We start from the raw sequence: 22,737 nt of genomic DNA, 5'->3' as shown, positions 1-22,737 counted from the left end.
TATTCATTACTGCGAGGAAGTTTTGTTCAGCTTTGTATCAGTGAAATGGCAAATGTCATTTAGACTGACAGTCTGAAAGATTTAGAGTTTCCCTTAATTCCTAGAGCAGGGTGAAAAAGCTTTTTGAAGTAAGGAACCTATTGTATTCATGAACAACAAAGCTCAGGATTATGTACAAAGAAAGCGGGAATAATGCTCCCAGTGCACAGAAAGATTAAACTAGGGGAAAAACTGTTAGACAACCTCCATATGGAATAACAGCACTTTGAATTTTGTTGCCATACAGTACCCAAGAGTTTTTTTCTTTGTTTATTCCAGGATCACTCTAATTCTTTTTCTTTTATATTTATCAAGGGAATATATGGAACAAATGCTGTTAGCAATGCCAGGGCAGATTTAATTTTCAGTCAAAAGAGTCAAGGTTTACTGGGATCAATCTAGTTACTGAAACTCATAGATTCTTCTGCACCAAATTTGTAAATCATATCTCTTGAAAGCACGAGAATATTAATCAGAGGGGTAAAAATTTAGGTGTGAATTACAGATAGCAGTTGCGATCTTTCAAATTTCATTTGTAGATAATATTCTCTTGCTTTCATTAATGCCTTGTCTGCCTTGGACTACTTAACATAAACAATTTCAGAATTTCAGAGTTTTGATAATTGTATTCTGGTTGTAGTGTTGCTACCTGGAGAGCAGTAGATGACAGTTTCGAGTCACATGGTTCCTTTTTTCTGACATGTTTGATAAATTACAGATCAGCAGCTGCGATCTGAACAAATTTCATTTGTAGAGGGAGACAAATTAAGTTATTGAGAGTTGAAAGCGAGAAATGTGTGAAGGGTTTTTAAGAAAAGAAAAGGGGACTCTAAGACACACCTAATCACACTATTCTACAAAAATAAGTGTTCTAGAAAAACTACTTAAAACACATGTTCCTGTTCGTTTTATGATCCCAACCTTTGCCATAACGTAGAAGTATAGCTCTTTCAGAAAATAACAAAAACTCAAGATTGACTAGATTGAACATTTCACTTATTTTGAGTCCCCACACAAATCGGTGAGTGCGACTTTCTGTTGGTTTTGTGCTGCCCAGTTATATTTACGACATCTTCTTTCAAGCAATCATTACTTCATCAGAAGAGAATTGTCACAGTGTAAAGTCTACTGACTTGCTTAGTCGACAGTTTCCACCATTGTTTCATAAGAGGAAGGAACATTTATTCATAAATATTGCAATGGTAGCAGTCAAAAAACTGGTTAAGCTACCAGTTGTATGATACTAGGGGGAAATGAATTGTGAGTTAGCTGTTTGCCAAGTACTCTATATGCCATATATTGAGCGAGTCTAAATTTTTGCGAATTGGGACTATAGTGAAGTACTGTAAAACAAGGAATTTTTGCGTGCACTTTAATTTCGTGAGCGCCAAGATTCGCGAAATTAAAATGCATGCGAAAGTCCATGTTTACATTATACAGGGTATGCATTAAATGCCAGTGGCACTTCCCTGGAATTTCATGCCACAAAAAAGGCTGTCGGCTCCAATTCGCGAAAAATTCATGCCGCGAATATATCATGTTTTACAGTACTCTACTGAAGGGAGAAATGTATACGTGTACGTCACATTCACATCGGGATGAGAGTCATTATTTTCGTGTGTCTGTAATTTCGTGATTAGCACCTGACTCGCCAAATTCGCAAAAATAAAATCTCGCAAAATATTCGGCGTACATATTATATGTGAGACTAGCTACTGATATGTCTGTAGGCATATAACCTGTCTGAAGATGAATGGAAGTGGTCAGAAGAGGAATCTGTTACAGCTCCCTCTCTTGATCATGTTGTGACAACCGGATTTTTAGCTACTAGTATGGGGGGGGGGGGAGGGGTCAGCCTGTGTTGGAAGGGCTCCTTGCTGCACTTCGCTGATGCATTGTTGTCTTTTTGTCAGTGCATTATCAATCCTTCATTAAAAGAGGGAAAGGTTTTATTTAGTTATAGATTATTGTAAATGAATTATCAGGGTATAAAGGTAAAACACTTTTCATATGTTTGTAGAAACTGTTAATTTTTGCCCTAAAGTAGACACACAGTATGCATAAGAAACGTGTGAAATAACGATAGTATGACAACATGGTTTCAGTTGGCTAACAATGAAAATGCAAAATATTAGCCAAAAGGTACACATTGCAATATCAGACCAAGCCTGGCCATGGTTGTTATGTAATGTTTTATAATTGATTACAAATCAGGCCACAGTGCTCAGTATCCATTGAACAATCTTTGACGTGAGAGTGAATGGCATCCAGCTTTTTTGGAAATAGTACTGCTAGGGCATGATTGATCACCACATAACTTCCACATGGTCTACCCACTACTGAATGGAGAGGGTACTTCAAAAAAATAAATATTGTGTAACTATCATTCTACCTGAATGTTCAGGTAAACAAGTGTAGTCATATAAAAATAAATATGCACAGCATGATATCTCTTGTCACAGAGTACACTAGAATCCTTGTACTTGTACGTAAATGTAAAATTTCTCAATACAAAGCATAATAAAGTCAATGAATACACTAGACACATGTATGCGACTAAAGAAATTTGCATAGAAAAACAACCACACTCACACATACACACACACAAACAAGCAAACAAACACAAACACCTTTTTAGTATTTTAAGATTGTTTGAATTGATTGGATGGCGACAAAAACGTTTGGTTCATCTGTGATAATTGCAATAATGATTCAGTTATCTCGAGGTAATATGACTAGTTAGTTATATCATTCTGTGAGAAATAATATGTGAAAAGCAAATTGGTATGTTCAATGTTCAGAGGTACTATTGCAGGTAAAGTAATTTTGTAAATATTTTGAAAAGGAGTATGATAAAGGAAAATAATGTCTTTCAGTGGTTTATCAGGGAAAACAACAACAAAACCAACTCCCTCATTTGTTGTTTAATGGGATATGAGTCAATTGTGTATTGATAGTGAACCTTTTTGTGAATTAGTGTCGATGCATGGGGATTATTCTTTCCAAAGTGTCCCTAGGTGAAGGTGGAAATGGAACTCCACAGCTCCAGAGCTGCTCAAGCATCCCATACCTTTGTTCTTCTCTGCTGAAGCGTAGAAATTAAATGGACTGGCTCCGTATGTACCGACAGTCTTGAATTGGCCATCATCAGAAAGAGTTTGTGAAAGAGGTAAACACTGCTTGTTAGGATGAGAAAGTACACATGTGCAGTAGTTTTAAGCTTTCATCACAAACTTCACAGCAAATTGTGAAAAGTCGAGGGGAGGGACTAGGTAGTCTACCATCTCCCGCAGGCCTCGTGGTTGTATGGGACTTGTGCCTTTGGTACAAACATTTGGAGCTAGATGAAAGGAGCGTGTCATTGGATCTGTGACAGTGAGGCAGTGATGGCTATATTTGGATAGTGCTACCATATTTTTCAGCACTCATGGTCACGGAGGTGTGTACAGAAGTGAAACTAAGTACGCACTGCACTAGGCAATGGGAAAAGACGTGTATGGGCAATATTGCGATTTGCCATATTCAGGAATATATGATACTACTCCTTGAATATATTTGGATGTGTGGAGAGAGTGCAAGATGGATATGTCCACAGCAGAACATGTGAGTAATCATGGAAACACATTGTTGAGATTTCTCAAAGATGTGACGATTTTGAGATATTGGATTTGCCTGACAAGAAAAGAAGTATACCCTCTACTTTAAGCCCTTGCCCAAACATAATCTTCAATATACACAATATGGGACCGTGTACATAATGAGGTAGATCGTATGACATACCAAGGATTTACCTTATTTATGTGTTATTACTCCGTAGATTAAACTACCATATATCCTTAGGCACGTGTATGTGAGATATATGTGTGCAATGTACATTGTAATTATGCTACTGATATTTGATGGGGATACATGTACTTCAGTTTTGATTGATCGAGGTGACATAGAAAAATCTTGCTGCTGAATGAAAACAACAAAACAAAACATATGTAATCAAGATTATTGTTAGTATATCAACCAGTCAAATAAGCTTTATCTTGTTTCTTTCTTTTTCTTGCATCTTTACTTCTCTTTGGATGCAGGATGCATGATGTGTCTGTGCTCGTAGCATTTAGCTCATTTTTGACTGACAGTACCTTCAAGTTAAGACACCTGAGTAAACAATACAATCTTGAGTTAAGGGGGCAAGGTTGACTACAGCAGAGTGCCCCTTTATTGACAGGAAGGTGTTTTGGGGCTTTGTTTCATTTTTTTTTTTTTTTTTTTTTGGGGGGGGGGGGTGTCAGAATCATCATCCATCATTAGTAGGATTTACACTTACGAGAATTGATGGGATACAAATCTTATTTTTATTTTTGCCTGCAATGTGTATACATACAATTAGAAATCCCACTTAATACTTTATACACCATATGTTTAGTGAGTCTAATTTTGTGACTTTCCAACGATTTTGCGGATGGTTAAATTCATGATCACAAATTACAGAAATGAAGGGAGACATGCACATGTGCACGTTGCATCTTCTGTGATCATGTCAAGGTTGAAGTTCATCATTTCGTGTGTGGTTAAATTCTCAACTGGCACCTGACTTTGCGAAATTTGAAAAAATAAAAACGTCACAAAATATATGGTATATATACAGTAGTGCAATCAGCATTGTGATCCAAATCCCAAGAAATCTTGCAATCATTTTGGGATTACTTGCAATAATTTGAGAAATAGCACAATAATTTGCGCCACGGAGATTTTTATCCCATCATTCATAGCATGCATGATTGAAATCTGCATGAAGACAAGGCCAAGGGTCCCCATTTTTTTGGTAGATTTCAGGAATGCGCAATTTGGTCAACAAATTGATGCGATTGGCAATTAACAGGATATTTCTGTCCATCTCAACTGAAAAAAAAAAAGAGATGGTGAGATTTTGATCACAATCATTATCCTGCTATTTTGTCTGTGTGAATGCAGCTATTGGTCCCAGAAAGATGGGTGATATCAATCTCTCGCTGGTCCCCGGCTGCGGTAAGGAGCTCCATTTATAGTCCGGAGCAAACAGATTATGGAATACTCTCAGGGATATCAGTGGTGTGTGGTAGAGGCTTAGGTTAGTTTGTGTGTACGTCAGTGGAGATACTGGGAAAGATTGGTGAAAATCAGAGCTACTTGTACCTCCTTTGAGTTAGAATAATAAGATGACAGTGAGCATATGACTGGGCATGATTTCAATGTATTGTGATGATTCACGGAAGTGAAAGATGTGTACCAGTATATCATAAGAAAAAATATTTACACAAAAGAGACAGACAGATTGCAATAAAGACTGTAGTTGACACTCCTTCGATTCCATCTCATTTCAGTATTTTAATGATAAGTTCTTTGGCCCTGTTGCAAAAAAATGGTGCATTCAAATACAAGTCAAGTATGATTAACCAATCAGAATTGATTATTCTGAGATTTATGTTTGATTTGCTGACTTAGGATATGATGTGTATGTTTGATTTCAGCTGTTATGAAACAGGGCCCTGGTATTGTTTGCTAGTCGGCAAACCTTTGCAATCACTTCTCTCATAATAGGGTTTACATTTATTAAGGTAAAGGAAGAAAGTTTATAACAGATTGCAGTTTGCATTGGATTCATCGCTGGCTTGGATTTGCAGTATTCATCTTTGGAATATCATGCAAACTTGAGTTGAGTTACAATCTCAATTATAAACAATGTTCTTTAAAACTATTTATTCCTGAGCTTTTTTTTTATTTCACTGCTAAAGAAATTGCCAATTTTAGTGGTTTGACATATGACTAGTGAAAAAAATGAATAAAAAGTTACATTGTTATGGCCAGTCAAAAAAAATAGAACAGGACCTGTAATTTGTAGGTTCTGATCAGTAAAAAAAAAAGGGGGAAACTGGGTATCTAATGGTCTGACAGGGACAGGTTGAATCACCTTTTAGTAAGGAATGCTTACATCTGGACAAGATTCTTTGGCTATTTCACTTCACATCTGAAGTCTGAAGTGTGTATGTTCAACACGTAGTTGCTATAGGATGACAAGACTGTGTATCTCAAATTTTAGTAAAAATCACGTTTTTGATGGCCTGCATGTCCGCCTGTCCAAATCCTAGCTGGAATACCCCCAAAATGAAGCCACCACAGTGTGTCAAAGGCAAGGCAATCCTATACAATAATATTGTTACAGTGCTCTTTGGTTGCCATGCTCTTTGGCCCTCCTGGGGCCTGTCTTATAAAGACTTGTGATAGAAATCAATCACAAGTTTTGTGAGAGCTGCAATGCAAGTTGCGATTGATTTGGGGACTTGTGATTGATTTGAAGGCTTTATAAGACGGGGCCAGTTGATTTATTTATTTTTTTTAGCTATGAGGTTCTGTCACCCCAACAGCAATATATAATATACAAGTGTGTACATGGATGTTTTAATCATGAAACCAAGCAGTATATGTATACAAATCAATATTCGAAAAAATATTTCAAAAGGAAAAAATCCATGACATTGTGTGGTGACAGGATCAGTTTCAAAATGTGTGCTGGACACTATTACACAACTTATGCCACAGACAGCCTAACTGTTCTTATTCTGTTGGAACTGGTCCAATTTTGTCAAAATCTACTCCATATTGCAGATGCAATCTACCAATTTACAATCAGCAATTTCATTGTAACAGAGAGACACACATCATTGCCTGTGTAGTAAATGTCCCTGTAACGCATGAGGAAGTGTGCAGTGGCAGTGATGCTAAAGGCATCACGTCAAGCATACCCACAGGGATTAACATTCCAAGCTTTTTAGACTCTAACTGTACTCGGACTACTCCACTCAGCTTTGGCACAAAAGGAAGCCCTTTTTTTACCAGACATTTAATATCTGAATCTATTTCAACCCATCATGTCCCAGAAACATTTTTCCTTTTTATTTTTCGATGGCGGTTTGTTACTCTTATCTTTTCATTGTAATGTTTTCTATTCATAACTTGTTTTTCTTTTTTCCCTTCCACAAGGATTGTAAACGTTGTAATGTTTTCTATTCATAACCTGTTTTTCTTTTTTCCCTTCCACAGGGCTATTTTAAAAGCATATTCTTTAAACACATCATGCATTAAAAAAAAAGATTGAAATTACGAACAAATCAGAAAAGTCTCTTAAGTTCACCATGTAGGAAATGCAAAATTGGTCTACACCTTTATGTTTGAAATCTATTTCACATGTGTAGCGATATGAAGGTTACTCTTTCCATATGATGAAAAATGTGTATTGAGTGGAAAATGTATGCAAAGTATTGATAATTATTGTGTTTCATAAGGCAGAGTGACATGTTGTTTTTCATTTCAGTCTTTATTTTTGAAATTTATCATTTTTTTTTCAGATTGAAAATTTTCCAAAAAATGATATGTGCTTTAGAAATGTTTAACTGATTTTTGAATTGGCAACACAAGTCAGAATATCAATGTGGGCCTTGTGCCCTTTGTTCCAAATTTGAGCATGTTATACACAGCATGGATTGCCGTTCTTTGCACCAACATGGCCCAATTCAAAGGCATACTACCTGTATAGAAAAGGGGGAAAAAAATCCATGGTCTGGTGCACACATTTAACATCCAAGGACATTTGCAGTGAGTGTATACTATCCAAGTTGAGGTTGATGTTTATTTTTATTAAAAGGCTTTTGGGGCAGTTTTGTTTTTTGTTTTTTTTTTGATGAAGCACTTTGCTTAATGTTTAAGCTTAATTCCTCAAATCAAGAAGTTTGTAAATGACATCAGAATAAACAGATGCCTATCTACAGTATGTACTGCATAATGATTACTGAGAAATTGAGTAAAGATTACGATACAATACTGGACGTCATTTATAAATGTATGTACACACATGCACACACAAACAAACATACCAAAAGTGCAAAAGCACCACAAGCTGTAAGTCATCACTGGTAATACTAATGACTGGTCAGTATCAAATTGACCAGTCATGACGTTTATATTTTTTCCATGCATATTTCTCATTTCCGAGAAAGTGCTGAATTTCTTGATGCTTTAAAAAAAGATCAGTACTTTTACAAATTGTATGTTTGTTTTGTACATGCATGTGTTCTTGTGAAGGAGTGTGTGTTGTAGCTCCATGGTGTGTGGATGTGTGTGTGTGTGTATTAAACATATTATCTTTTGAGCTTTGCTACCCCGGATCCAAGAGCGAAACGTTTGCGATTCAAACGTGAATTTCGTTTATTGTAACATTACTATTGTGTGCTCAAATGGGGACACGTGTCATCGTAATATTACGTAACAAAGCATTGTTGTTTGATAGCTAACAAGTTGTTTGGCCAGCTCCCTGGTTTTAGCTGTTTTATTATTCTTTTGCTACTCCGAACACACGGTCGTCGACACGAAACATTTTTCATCTTTGTCATATCACGTGTAACAGGCCAGTTTTCGTTTGGGGCTTTATGTACGTAACATCCTGGATTCGATAGAAAAGCTCAAATCAATGACTCTCGCCATTTACAAATCTATTCGAAAAGTGAGAGTCAACGTGCCCAACATATTTCATACGGTATATATTTTGGCAACGAAGTCTTACGTAAAACACATCATTGTTATTCATTTATGGTTGGCTGGTCGTTGCCTTACTATTCAAAGCTGCTCAGTTCAATCTTTTGCACATGGGGCTGCAAAGTTTCACCCTTTCAGAGGTTGCTCACCTCTTTTGAGGTGTTCGACTGGTATTTATCCCTAGGTTAATTTTAATATACCAAGTCGCGTCTCAGTTAGCTGTATCTTAGTTTGTCTCTTTGCTCTTGTTTTCCATGAGGGAAATTACAAAGCAGAGATTGTTGTACTTTCCGAAACGTATGAAATGACTATGGGCTACTGCCGCCCCCCACCCCCCCCCCCCCCTTGGGATTTCTGTGACGTAGGAGACCGGAGGTGTCTAGTGATTATTGATTCCGAGATAATTATATATGCATATACATGTAAATGTTTGATATGTTTGAAGAATAATTCAGTGATATGGATGATTTCTTTTCCTGCCAAGCAAATGTATATCGGTAAATAGCTGATTGTTTACATTTTTTTCTTGTCAGTGGGAGCTCTGTCCACTTCCACTCTCCACTGCCTAGTACGTGTAGCACACGTCCTTGCTTGTTAAATAAGTTCATGTTAGGCATTGTACACGAGGCCATGGCCTTGTGTACCATCCGCAACGATGTTGATTCTGTGTCATCTGTGTTCGTGTTCATGTTCGTTTCCCTGTTCTGTGTGTGTTTCATGTTTCTCTGTACGAATTTCGGTTTCCTTTCTTCTTTTAGGTCTGCATACCCCCACGTAGCTGCTGAGCTAGGACCAGACGGGAAGCCAGCTATTAATTCCCGAATGTTTTATATTTTAACCCATGGCTAACGCAACAAATTTTGCTTTTAATTCTTTGAATAGTGATGAATTCTATAACACAGTAAGGCACTCTGAATCTGATCATGTAAATATTATTTCCAGTGTATATGAAGATTACATATCCGATAAATACAATACCTCAACACAAGAATTTGAATATAACTTTGACTCAAATGATCCAGTCCAGAGTCCATCGTGTGTTTATTTGACCGAAAATCAGTATAAAAATCGGATCATGAATACAGTTGGTGAAAAATTTTTGTTAGCTCACTTTAACATATGCAGTATTAACAAAAATTTTGATAAGTTGCGCTTACTCTTAGAAAACCCAGATCATAAATCTTGCTCCATCATAGGGTTAACAGAAACATGGCTGAACTCTAATATCAGTCATTTATTTTCTTTACCCGGATTCGAATTTGTATTTAGAAATAGAAGCGAGAGAGTTGGTGGTGGAGTTGGTTTATACATCTCAAAAAAATTTAAATATATTATACATGAGGAGATTAGTGTTATGAGCGATGTACTTGAATCCCTTTTTATTGAATTGATAAATCCACATGGAAAAAACATTATGATTGGCGTAATTTACAGGCCCCCTCGTTCGAATTTAAATGATTTTTTGACTGTTTTGCAGGATTTAGTACAAAATCCCATGATACTTAATAAAGATACATTTTTGATGGGCGATTTTAATATCGATCTCATGAAATGTAACTCCCAAAACAGTTCAAAAGAATTTATAGAAACATTAATGTCTGCTTCGTTTTTACCATTAATCTCCAAGCCTACCCGTGTCGCCAGCCACTCGGCTACCCTCATAGACAACATTTTTTGTAATGTTTTTCCACTTCCTGAGTCTGGTATCGTCCTCTCAGACATCACTGACCATTTTCCTATATTTACTCAGGTACCAATTAAACTGATTAAACAAAATAATTATTATAAGCGTCGTAAGATTACTGCAGATAATCTTATAAGTCTTCAAAACAGTTTAAAAGAAATCGACTGGTCTTCTGTATACAACACTACCGATGTCAACTTATCTTATGACTATTTCATATCTACTCTTACCTCCGAAATCGATAAGCATATTCCCCTGCGTAACATAAAAAATAGATATAAGCAAATTCCAAGACTCCCGTGGATAACCCAGTCTATATTACGATCTATAAACAGGAAAAACAATTTGTTTATAAATATAGATGTAATCCCACTGAAAAAAATAAGAAAAAATATGTTTCATACAAAAACACACTCACCAAATTATTACGTACGCAGAAGAAAATGTTTTATGTGAATCAGATAAGCAAATACAAAAATGATATTAAAAACACATGGAAAACATTAAAGAATGCTATGAATACATCTAACAATTCATCTAATATTTCTGAAATTCGGTGGGGCAATGCCTCCAGCAACACTCCCGCTGGCATGGCGGAAATTTTCAATGACTTTTTCTCTTCAATTGGGAAAAATTTTTCTCAAAATATTCCTCTTTCTAGTAAATCTTTTAATGATTTTTTAGATACACCTAACTCCAAAACTATATTTTTTGACCCAACATATAAAGAAGAAATAATAAAGATTGTTGCTAATTTGAAAGAAGGAAAAAGTCCTGGCCATGACGGAATTGACAACTATTTGATAAAAAACATAATTCCTCAAATAGTGGATCCCTTAGTACACATTATCAATTCATCGCTTACAACTGGCCATGTGCCAAATAGCATGAAAATTGCGAAAGTAATTCCTATTTACAAGAAAGGGGAGAAGGATGATGTCAATAACTATAGACCCATATCTCTATTATCTTCTATTTCTAAGATTCTTGAAAGAATAGTTTATATCAGGACAGTACGTTTTCTTAAAACCTGCGACATATTCTCAAACTTTCAATTTGGATTCAGGGAAAATCACAGCACAACACACGCACTACTTGCCCTCATCGACAAAGTCACACACGCACTCGACACACTTTCACACACAATAGGTATCTTCTTGGACTTCTCCAAGGCCTTTGACACGATTAACCACGGAATACTTCTCGCCAAACTGTCTCATTATGGAATACGTGGAAAGGCCTTGGAGTGGTTCACGAGTTACCTATCAGAAAGATCCCAATTTGTACATGTCAACGGCTTTGACTCTCAAAGTAAAACAATTGCATCTGGTGTTCCACAAGGGAGTTTATTAGGCCCATTGTTATTCATTATTTATATTAATGATTTTCATAGATCCTCGGAGAAACTATCATTCATATTATTCGCGGATGACTCTAACCTTTTTTTTTCTCACCCTGACCCAAACATTTTAATAAGAACAGTCAATGAAGAACTGAAAAAGGTTATACAATGGATATACGCAAATAAATTGTCATTAAATATTAAAAAAACAAAAGTTATGCTTTTTAGTAATTCTTTAAATAGCCTCCCAGGCAATATAACATTTGATATTACTCCTTTAGAAGAAGTTTCTTCCTTTAAATTTCTTGGTGTTTGTGTCGATAACAAGCTTTCATGGAGGAATCATATTGATAACATATGTAAAATTATATCACGTAACATTGGTGTAATGAATAGATTAAAATATTATCTTCCTTCATCTGCATTATTAACTCTTTATTCTAGTTTGATACTACCTTATTTAAACTACGGGATTCTTGCTTGGGGTAATACATGTCAGATGTTACTTGATAAACTTCTTTTACTGCAAAAGAAAGCGCTTAGAATTGTTTTTCATTTACATACCCGAGAACATACAGATGCTTTGTTTTCTGACCATAAAATATTAAAAGTAAATGATTTGTATGTGTTTCAACTTGGCCAGTTTATGTTTAATTACAACAGTAACTTTTTACCTAAAATATTCCATGATTCATTTCATCGAAATAGTCATGTTCATAATTATCCCACGCGACGATCCGACGAATTTCATCTTCCATTAATGAGAACCGCACATGCCCAAAATACATTTCTTTATACCGGACCCAGACTTTGGAATAATTTAGATAATAGTTTAAAAGATTCCCCCAAATTTGTTACATTTAAATACAAACTCAGAAAATATTTACTTTCTACTTATAATCTTAGATAATTTAAATTGTTTTGATTTATGCTTGAGCCTTCACTTGTCCTGATGTCGCAGCACTTGGCGTGTTCTGTGTGCAGACTTCTCTTCTTTCTTCTCTCCTCTTCCTTTCCTGTCTCTTGCTCTTCGTAGACTTGTATTGTTACCGTCTTCTCTCCTCTCGGTACTGTCTCGCGTCTTACAGTGTATACGTGTGGGTAATTGAATGTGTGTACGAACGTCTTGTCCTTGTCATATTTTCCCGGTACACGTGGTTCAGTGAGCAGTGTCCGGGCACTAGCATTGGTATTCTATATTTTTTCCCAACCGGTGTATCTCAAAATAATTACATGTATATTGTTATAGAATAGAATATAATTTACTCATTATTTGTCTAGCGATCCACGTCCGACAAGCTATGCTTTTTAGTGGATCACTATTTTCCATAATCGAATTTATTTTCCGCTCGCCCACGAAGTATTTATACAGTGTTTTCCTAAATATTGTACATGTTATATGTTGTTCTATAATATGTCTCGTATATATATTACATGAATCTTATGCAAACGTTTGAACAATATTTCATCACATGTATACTTTGTACTATGTTTTTTGATTTTCGATGATTGGAAATAAACTATGATTGAATTGAATTGAATTGAATATTAGGATGGTTGGCTTCATAAAGTGTAATTTCTGCTTTGAAGTGTGCTCGTTCAGCCGTGAATGTATCTTATTTCTTTTATTCACACTTCCTTGTGTAATAGTCTGCCAATAGGATATAGACCGTAACATCAACAATGCCACCATAACAAATTCTGTCTCTTTATTTCATATCTAGGCTATGGGACAACAAAGGCTTTGTGTGCGTATGATTGTTGATCATGTCTCACAGCATTGATAGAACCACAAGGTTTTCTTTCTGAATTGTTCAGATTAAGGAGATTCTTTGACCTTTTTTCTGCCATTATTCATTCAATGTACCATCCATCTTACATTGCTGTTTTCTTCATTTTATTTCTTTCAAAGTGCTTGAATGTGTTACAGAAAGCCTTAATCATCAAATACTTCCATTGATATAGATAATGAAGCACACAGCTTACACCTTGCTTGGCAGCAAAGCCCACAAATTTACCCCTGAGATAAGAGTCAGGCGGAAGAGGATATCTGTTTTTTAAGGTGTCCAGTAAGGGTCATTAATAGCTCATCATCCCTCATCCTTGGACCATCGCGACTAATCATCCTACAGAATTTCCCCTGACGTAGGCTCAATTGGCAAACAGAGTTGTCTCTGATGAAATAATTCTTCCATTCAAAGTACATCTCCCCTAACTAAATCTGGGCTAGTGTATTGACATGTAGGTGGTAATCTGCAAATACAATCAACCCAACAGTGAAAATGCCTACAACAAGCACAAGAAAAAAAAAAGGGAGCTACATAGTATACCAAAAAGGTATGGTTGCTGTAGATGTGGATTTTGCAGGAATTCACTAGTCATTGTTTGCTCTATAGCTGCCCCTCACCACTAAAGGAGCACTCTAAAGAGCGGAAGTCGATTGATGTGTCATCATTCGATGCATGGTCATTCTGTTGTCAGCAGTTCTCCGGATGTTGTCATCTCGGCACATGATCTGTATCTTTGTCTTCAGTCTCTTATCGTTCCCTTTACAATATTTTTTTTACCACCTTCTCAGACCAAGACATTGATTACAGCTTCAAGAGTATCTGTCGCAGGCATCAGTTAATGCACCTTGGGAAGTCGGTAACTGTTGAGCCACAAAAGTATGACCTGGTTCCAACACTGAAACGGTGATCGTTATTATGCCCCCCCCCCCCCCCCCCCCCGCAATTAAACTCCCCTTTGCTAAGAGAGTTCTGGATCATGGATTCTGTTTGGAGCAAGAAATAGAGTTCTGCTTTTGAAGTTGCAGCCTAACAACAAACTTCACCTTGGAATCTGTGACTGAAAAAGTTTTTGTTTTGTTTTGTTTTGTTTTTTCACTGCACACCAGGACATGTGTGCTGAGTTGCAGTGGTGCGTGAATAACTGCTGTGCCTCAAAATTTCCAAAGTGTATCAATACTGTGCATATGTGGCTTCGCATTCTTGGCCAAATTTCCCTTGTTGAGGAAGGAAAGGGAGGAGAACGAGGCAAAAGTTTCCCCAAACTCTGACAATTCTGATTTTGTGAGCCCTTTGTGATGGATCAAGGACTGTGCTGATCGAGGCTGTGTACCAATATCGCATTCGTTTGTCGCAGTGTGCATGCTGTGCATATATGGCAAGGACCATGGTAAATATTAGATGTGTCTGTAGAAATAGTACTGAAGTTTGTTGTTATGATGATTGTAGATGAATTGTATTGAACTTTGTTGTTATAATGGTTGCTGATGTTGACAGAGTGAAATGAGAAGGATGTGCAAGTGATGAATTGTTTTCTATGAATGATCTCATTTAGGTTATGATAATTTGAGTTTGCTGTGTAATTTTTTAGTGCCTGTAATTCATTTTGCACTCTGTACATGGGGACAGATGAACTGGACAGATGCAAAACGTTAACTCTTTTTATGAGATTCCTAGATGGAGCTTACATGGTGCTATTTCCATGTATGAACATGCACATTCATCAGTTGAGAATGATTTGTACTTTTTTGTCCTATGGGCTGAATGTTTGCAACAACTTTTGCATACACTTGCAACATTTGATTACACGGAATCTCTTAGCAAACCTGCTTTTGACAAGCTGTCATGCTCCCAGTATGTTCCGCAAGAAGGGTCTCTTGACTACAAGAAATTCCTATGTTGAGAAAGGGTACATCTATTTAGGTGGCATGTATTGTTATACAGGTCAGTGAACACTATGTTTTTACAAATGAAGCCTATTGCTGTCTGATAGTACAATCTGGAGTCATAAAATGATGATGTAGTATTTATTATTATATCACTCAGAGATGTAGAAATCACAGCCTGCCATGAATTTTGAGAGTATTAGAGGAAATATGAAAAAGAATCAAATGCGTATTAATGGCTGAAAAGACAGAGCATGTTATGTTTTTATCTACAGACATTGAATGCAATTTTGATATTTTTTTTTGTTTGTTGTTGTTGTTGTTGTTGTTGTGTGTGTGTGTGTGTGTGTGTGTGTGTGTGTGTTTTGGGGGGTTGGGGATTCATTGGTATTGCTGTTGAATTCTTTTTCCTCTAGAGCAGGTAGATTGTAACCTTTTCTTATTCATGAACTTTATTACCTAATTATGTTTTTGTCATCTAAACCGTATTTCAATAGATGCCTCGAGCATGACAAATTGTGTGTATACAGACAGGGTACCATATATGTTTTCAGCCTCGACTGTAGTCTTTTGTGTAGCAATGATATCAAAGTGCTTTTTCAGGCCTGTAAAGAGTGTGTTACGCCAATCCCAATAGCTTGATATACTGAGAAAAGATGATTGAAGAGATTATCCTATAATATGACAACCTCTCTCGCAAAATTATTTTTCATAGGGGATATTTACTCTCATGAATGCACAAAAGAAGACTGATTTTGCGCTACACTCGCTGAAAAGTATACATGTACATTTATGTTCTGCCTTTAGTACACCTTCATACTTTGTCAGATAATACCATGGTATTAGAATCTAGTGTTTATAATGTTCACATCATGAGGTCATCAACTATATTCCTGTGATTCTTCAATGCCTAGTAGCTACCAGGCACTGCTGTCCGTTAAAGGCACAATGAGCTGTGTATTTAACAAGGGTCTGCCACACCTCTCGTGCACAAGCAAAGTACAGTTGCTACGAACCTGCGACATTTTTCTGTGTCTACACAAAGAGGTTTCAATACTGAACGAATCAACATTGTATACTATTGACTGCCTCATTGTGTGATTGTGAAATATATTCAACAGCCTGTGCTAACCTCATGATGTCAGAGTCAATATATCATACAATGTATATTTTGCTTTTTGTCCATCTCTCATGTCAGACATGATTGTACAACATGAATGAGGTCTTATTATCTTAATGAGAATATTGTCCAGGCTGCCTTTAATAGAAAAGTTCCAATTCTCAAATGGTGAGATGGAAGTGGTTGGTATAACTTCTTCACATTTTCATATTGAGCTATTTGTGATACTTAAAGTGATGCCAATCTTTATGGACGAGACTATCTTCTTCAGTATACTATAAAGTAAGATGTTTCCACTACGTGAAATGTTCGCGAATTGAAGATGACAGCATTTTATGTGGCATGAAATTTTTGTTAATTGCCACTGACATTCAATGCCTATAGTGTAAACATGAACTTTTGCATGCGAGCATTTTAATTTTGCTAAGATTTAATTGGTTCTCGCAAAATTTGAGAAATTAAAATACACACATTTCTGATTGTACAGTAGTCTTTTCTTATACATTGGTAGCTATAGCTGTATTCCTTATATCCAAAATCATGAGAGTCTTCTCATCTGACGAGTATGCCTTTACATTTGATACATATACATGCACTTTTGCCTTAATTCTATCATTTGAAGTTGTCAATTCTCAATAAAATAGGAGAATCATTTCAGTCCAGTAAACATACATCTGTTGTTGTTTTTTTCTTGCAAATTTAAATTTGTGTGAGGAGGGTTTGAGAGTTTGATACCATAAGCTCCTAATACATTATTTGGAGATTGTGAGATTGTCATTCCAAGCAGGATTGCAAAGCTTTTTGTTTGCCATGAATTGTTGTAGGGATGTAGTCAAACATATTTAACCCTTATTTAAGACAAGCATTAACAATCTCTGTTGAGTGTCTTGTGCTTTCATAAAGCTGAGGACTCCATTCTGTGCTCTTCCTTTTAATACTATTTATTAGAAACTTTGTCTGAGCAGAGTCATTTGGTCTGACAAGATGTATCTCAGACGTACCAGCCTCCGATCAAGCAGTGGTCTTTTTTACTATGATGCTCAAGGAAACTTTGTGATGTAGAATGTCATGTCTAACCTTGATGTCTATAATATAACTGTATTGTTTTAACTGTTATATAACATATAAGCTGTGGTATAATTATCTGTTGATACTGCTCCTTTTTTTTTTTCGTGCCATTTGAATTTGCCGCCTCCAAAGCTTTGAAATCCACCAACAGATTGATGGGACTAAAAGCATTTCCAGAAATCTTTCAGATGTGCTTGTCTCTCATAGTGATACAGGTACCAGGACTAAATCCGCTAATGACAGACAAATCTAACAATGTGCAGCAGAATTTACAATTTGTAACTCAGCAATTATCAAAGAGTAGTGATTTTAGTGTATTTGTTTCTTGGAATAAATATATTACAGTGGGTATGGAATGTTTATAGGAGACACCAGAAAAAACAGAATGCAGAGATCTTAGTGATGATTCTTGGTGGGTCATGCTGATGAATAGACCCGTACTTGGCTGTTTGCAGTTGCCATGGCGACATATTTCCATTCGATCTTTTGTTTCCGCTGCAGTGTCAGGTACGACTATTGTACCAAAATGTGTGATGGCTGAGAATAGATTGGTGAAAATAAGTGTCGTGTGTTTATGTTTGTGTCATGCAGTGCCCCGCCCCAATATTGAGGCTTTCATTTATATGTGCAGTGATAGCTAGACGTATATAAGGAGGGCGTGTCTTGATTATCAGGTGGGTGTATTTGCATGGCAAAGGATACAGGAGATACAAAGGAACTTCCTTTCCTAGACATTAGAGAAGGGGTGTGTCTATTGGCTGCAGCACCTGATAGGAGTAATTGTTGTTGCCGTAGGCTATGGAGCCATGATTTTATTAGCTATTGGATGATTCGTCTGCTGCTGCTATATCCATCTATTTACACGCATCAAGTTTCCGAGGGAGATGCTCTAGTCTGGATGATAATATTTTTGCTGTAATTGCAGACCTGTGGTGTGTATGGAGATGCATCTTTTGCGTCACAAATTTTTCTCTCGGCTGCCTTCAACTCAAGTTAGAAATATGAGAGGGCATGTGAGTTATAATTTTGTTGTATCATTTTGTTGAACAAATTTCTGGTGTGATATTTTTTCCCCCCATTGTTAATAATTCAAGATTTAAAAAGTCATCCGACTGAATACTTGAAAAACGAGTATCTGATTAGTTTAACACTTATTCCTCAAATAAAGATCTTTTAGATTTTTTACCTTTCTTTTTTTTTACAAGAAAGAGGACATTTTTGATTGAGCACACTACATTGTAAGCCTATCACTGTGTGCTATGTCAACAAACAAGATATCAAAGAATAATGTGTCTGTAAATTCATTTGTTTTATAGTATGTGGCAGTAAAATAAAGCAAATGTGTCATTCATGAAGAGAGATCTATATGTGATTTTATTCCTGTCACATACTTCTTTGCATTTCAAAATAAATATATGGCATTATGCTATATCAAAAGGTATGTAGACCAAAAATCAGGATCAAACTCATTGATAATTGTGCATATTGGATGTAGGACCTTTGTGTGTGCATGTGTGTGTGTGTGTGTGTGTGTGTGTGTGTGTGTGTGTGTAAAGGTCCTTGGGTTTTGAGTCTTGTTCAGTCTGCACTGGACACAGTAATTATATCTGTACTGTGCAAATACACGTGGTATGGTGAACAATTGTGTTTGTGTGTTTAAGAATGCAAAATACTCAAATTTGAGGTTTTGGTGCAATCTAGTGGTAGACGGTGTGGTCTATCTTTGATTTTTTTTTCTCTCATTTTTAAGATTTAGACCGAAATTTGACATAATTTCAAAGAAAAAGTGGCTTCACCAGTTCACAATTGACGATTAATCGCATGAAACTTCCAATGTGTTTTTCTCGAAAGTAAATTTTGTGCTCTCTATGGAGGTTTTGGCTGGTTTGATGTATGGCTGACGATTTATACCCTTTGTATTGATATGTCTCTTGAACCACTGCCAGTGAATATGAGTTTAACAAATTCTCTATTTCATCTCTTTTCATCACTCTGCAGGTAAGGCGCACACTGAAGCGTGCTTCTAGAACTCAGGTTAGGCCACCCTCTATCCATCTGGTAGAGGTAAATGTGAGCCCAGAGGTAAGTACAGATATTAACATCAACAGCAGCAACAACGACACGACATCAGCCAGAAGAAGATTCAGTGTCAAGCACATTTAGTGACATCAAGGACTTCATTTGGCTCCCTTCATATTAGAAGGAAGCTTGCTTGCTCAAAAGAGTGCCTTATTTTCATAATCCATGTAGCATGTCAATCATGGCATGAGTGCCTTCATCAATTAAATGGTGAAGTTTGTGCAGTGTTTGTATAGTTATTTCTTTTTATAGTTCTGACAATTTCTCTTCAAGTAAGAAAGGGTCTGATTGCTGATTGAAGAGTGCTTCTGGAATGCATGAATTATAATGTGTCAATCATGGCATAATAAGTGCATTCATACATTGTAGATCAATTTGTAAAAAATTTGCAAGGCAATTCTTTCTTTCATAAAACTATTGCAAGGTATGTCATTAGTATTAGATTCTGCCCACATTCCTCCATCAAATCCTTCATATGTTCTGGCAACTTAACAGCACATTTTACCAGTGACACAATGTATTTACTTTTAAAAGAGACACCAGCTTTTACTTTCATATTCCACAGATCAGTTTTGGTTTTTGTAAAATGTAAAATCACCTTTTATATCTTGTTTGATTTTATTTTGGTTATTTTGGTTAATAAAAGAAAAGAAAAAAAGTATGGGCTTGTCACACAGTTAATCAGATATATACCATTTAACTCCACAGTGCCATACAGCCCTATATATAGATTTGATACATAGCATACCCAGTTTATGTAGGCTAAAAGATTAAAGGAAATTTTGAGAACTAATTGTCATCCAGTAATATTTCCAATCACTTTGAACCATGTCAACTTCTGTATAACTAATGAGCCTCAAGAGTTTCTCCATGATTAATTAGAAATCATAGATGATTAATGATACTTAAGTCTTGCTGATTATATTTTGGTTTGATGGTCAGTTTCAATCAAGGTGATCGAGAATGACTGTTTCTAACTTTGATAGTTCATTAGATTTGGTTTTGTGCATTTATAGCGTTAAGCTTTCCATAAGCAAAGCAGAAATCATTTTACCTTTCAGTGCTACTTACCCCAATCTGCATTAGTAATCTTTTTACACATAGTCATGTACCACAAGCAAAGTCACATTATCTGTTGCATGAGGCAAGTTTTCTCCTTGTTTATTCTTCAGGGAGATGTGGAAATGATCCTACCAAAGACCCAGGATGAGGAGGTAAATTAATCACTATATGTGTGATTGATAATTGAGGATTACATATATACATGTACTGTAGAAAGAAATAAAAGCCAAGTATTTTAGCTTTGAAATGTCCTACTTTCTATCTTCAAAATCTCTTCTTGGAATTAAAACCAGTCATATGCTTTTAAAGACCATCTCAATGCTTAAAGGGGTCATTTAGTTTTGGTTGAGACCTAACTTAAGGTTTCTATCATTTTTTTTGGTGGGATAATGAAAAACCTCTTATGAAATATGAAAGAGCATGTAATTCTACAAGAAATCCAACGTTTACTTGATGAAAATTGGTTATAAAATGGCTGAGATATCCAAAATAGAGTGATCTGCATAAATGGTTGGACCCACCTTTTATTACGAACGCCTTGTTTTACTTTGCTTTGGATGTCTCAGCTATTCCAAAACCGATTTTTGTCCAATAAACTTTGAAATCCTCTTAGAATGATATGCTAAATACTATTTTATAAGTGGTTTCGTGGTATCTCGCAAAAAGTTAAAAGCCCAATCCTCATCTCCACCAATACTATACTATCTCTTTAGTGCTTACCAATATTTCAACTATTCCTCAATCATTTCATATTTCTAGATCTGCCTTCTAATTTTTCCCACTTTGAACTTGTCTTTCTTTCCATATTCTTCCTTTTGTTTATTTCTTTGTTCTTCCTTGCTTCATTTTGTGTCATTTTGTTTTGTATAAAAGGTTTTTATTCCATTTCTGTTTCATTTTTTTTGGTTGCATTAGTGTAACAGTAGGCCCGTTTCTGTGACGTTCACATGCTGTGTACACTAATAATTATTATCTGAGTCCTGTGTTAATTAATATCTTCAAATCTGAACTAAAGACCTACTATCTTTTCCAGCAGCATGTGACATATTGTGGGAACTGGGTACCATATTGAATGTTCTTTACGCTGCTACATGTATATTACAACACTGTTCATCTTCGTCATCATCATCCGTTTTCTGTACCAAGGTTGATATGTGCCTGAGTATTTCAGTTTTTTGCCACTGTACTTCCGTGGATACACTGGATATATCATCCCTTGAATTCCATAGAACAAAGTCCAACGATTTTAATTTATGGTATGTTTCACACTGGACACAAGACAAGACATGTTGCTGAAGTTGATGTGAGAAGAGAAGTCAAGTGGCCTAGTTCAGTGATGAGATAAAGATAGTTTATAAACTCCAGGATATCCTCATTCAATAACACTGATATATATCACTCAAAGCAGCCTTTATGTATTCCCCTCATTTTCCTTCATCTGGTCTAAAATTTTGCCATGGATTCTGAGAACAATTGCTGCATCATTCATATTCAGGAGAACAGCATTCGGCACTTGATTATTGTATTGAACTTGACTAATTAGTGCTTTGCCTAGTGGGTTTTAACTACTTCCAAGCTGATGACCTGTCCCGAGTATATAACGTGTGACCAACCTGACACTGATGTGAGTTGGTGTATTGGCAGTTACTCATTCAAAACTTGCAGTATGTGTGGCCATGCAGATTGCACAATTCAGGTGGCTAATGAAAAGGAGTGTATTGTGTATGAGCGGTGGTTCAAGTTCTTATAGCTGCTTTACTGCTATCATTAGTTTCCTTACAAACAAAAAACAAAAACAGAAAATCCATTTCACAGATGTGTTCTTATCTCACTGTAGATGTTATGAGAATTATCAGATGATTACTCGATACCGGGATATGCATATGTCTAAATGCTGTAATAAAGGAAAAAAGATGTTTATAGGTGATATGAGACATTGGATACGTATCAGGTACCCCGGTATGAAGTAGATTTCATGAGGACAGAAGCTCTTAGTGTCAAATTTAAAAAGTACATCAACCTCATGGATCCCTCCATGCAGTCAATCTTCTGCAATATTCATGTACTGTTAATGCATTAAATTTCACGGTACATTAATTTTTGCATATTTC

The 22,737-nt window shown here is 36.1% G+C and overlaps 1 protein-coding gene across 1 annotated transcript in view; it reads left to right on the top strand.

The window, feature by feature from the left end:
* Positions 1-22,737, top strand: part of LOC139707941 (uncharacterized) — a 73,819-nt gene that overhangs the window by 12,170 nt on the left and 38,912 nt on the right. Inside the window, exon 2 of the mRNA XM_071619937.1 lies at positions 20,737-20,778. Coding sequence (XP_071476038.1) covers positions 20,737-20,778 — 42 coding nt within the window. The remainder of the gene's footprint in view (positions 1-20,736; positions 20,779-22,737) is intronic.

Source organism: Diadema antillarum, unplaced genomic scaffold, assembly GCF_040938485.1.
Source record: "Diadema antillarum isolate AM-2024a unplaced genomic scaffold, OU_Dant_1.0 seq00001286_RagTag, whole genome shotgun sequence".
In the NCBI taxonomy this organism is placed as follows: domain Eukaryota; kingdom Metazoa; phylum Echinodermata; class Echinoidea; order Diadematoida; family Diadematidae; genus Diadema; species Diadema antillarum.
This window is presented reverse-complemented; position numbering and strand designations above follow the sequence as displayed.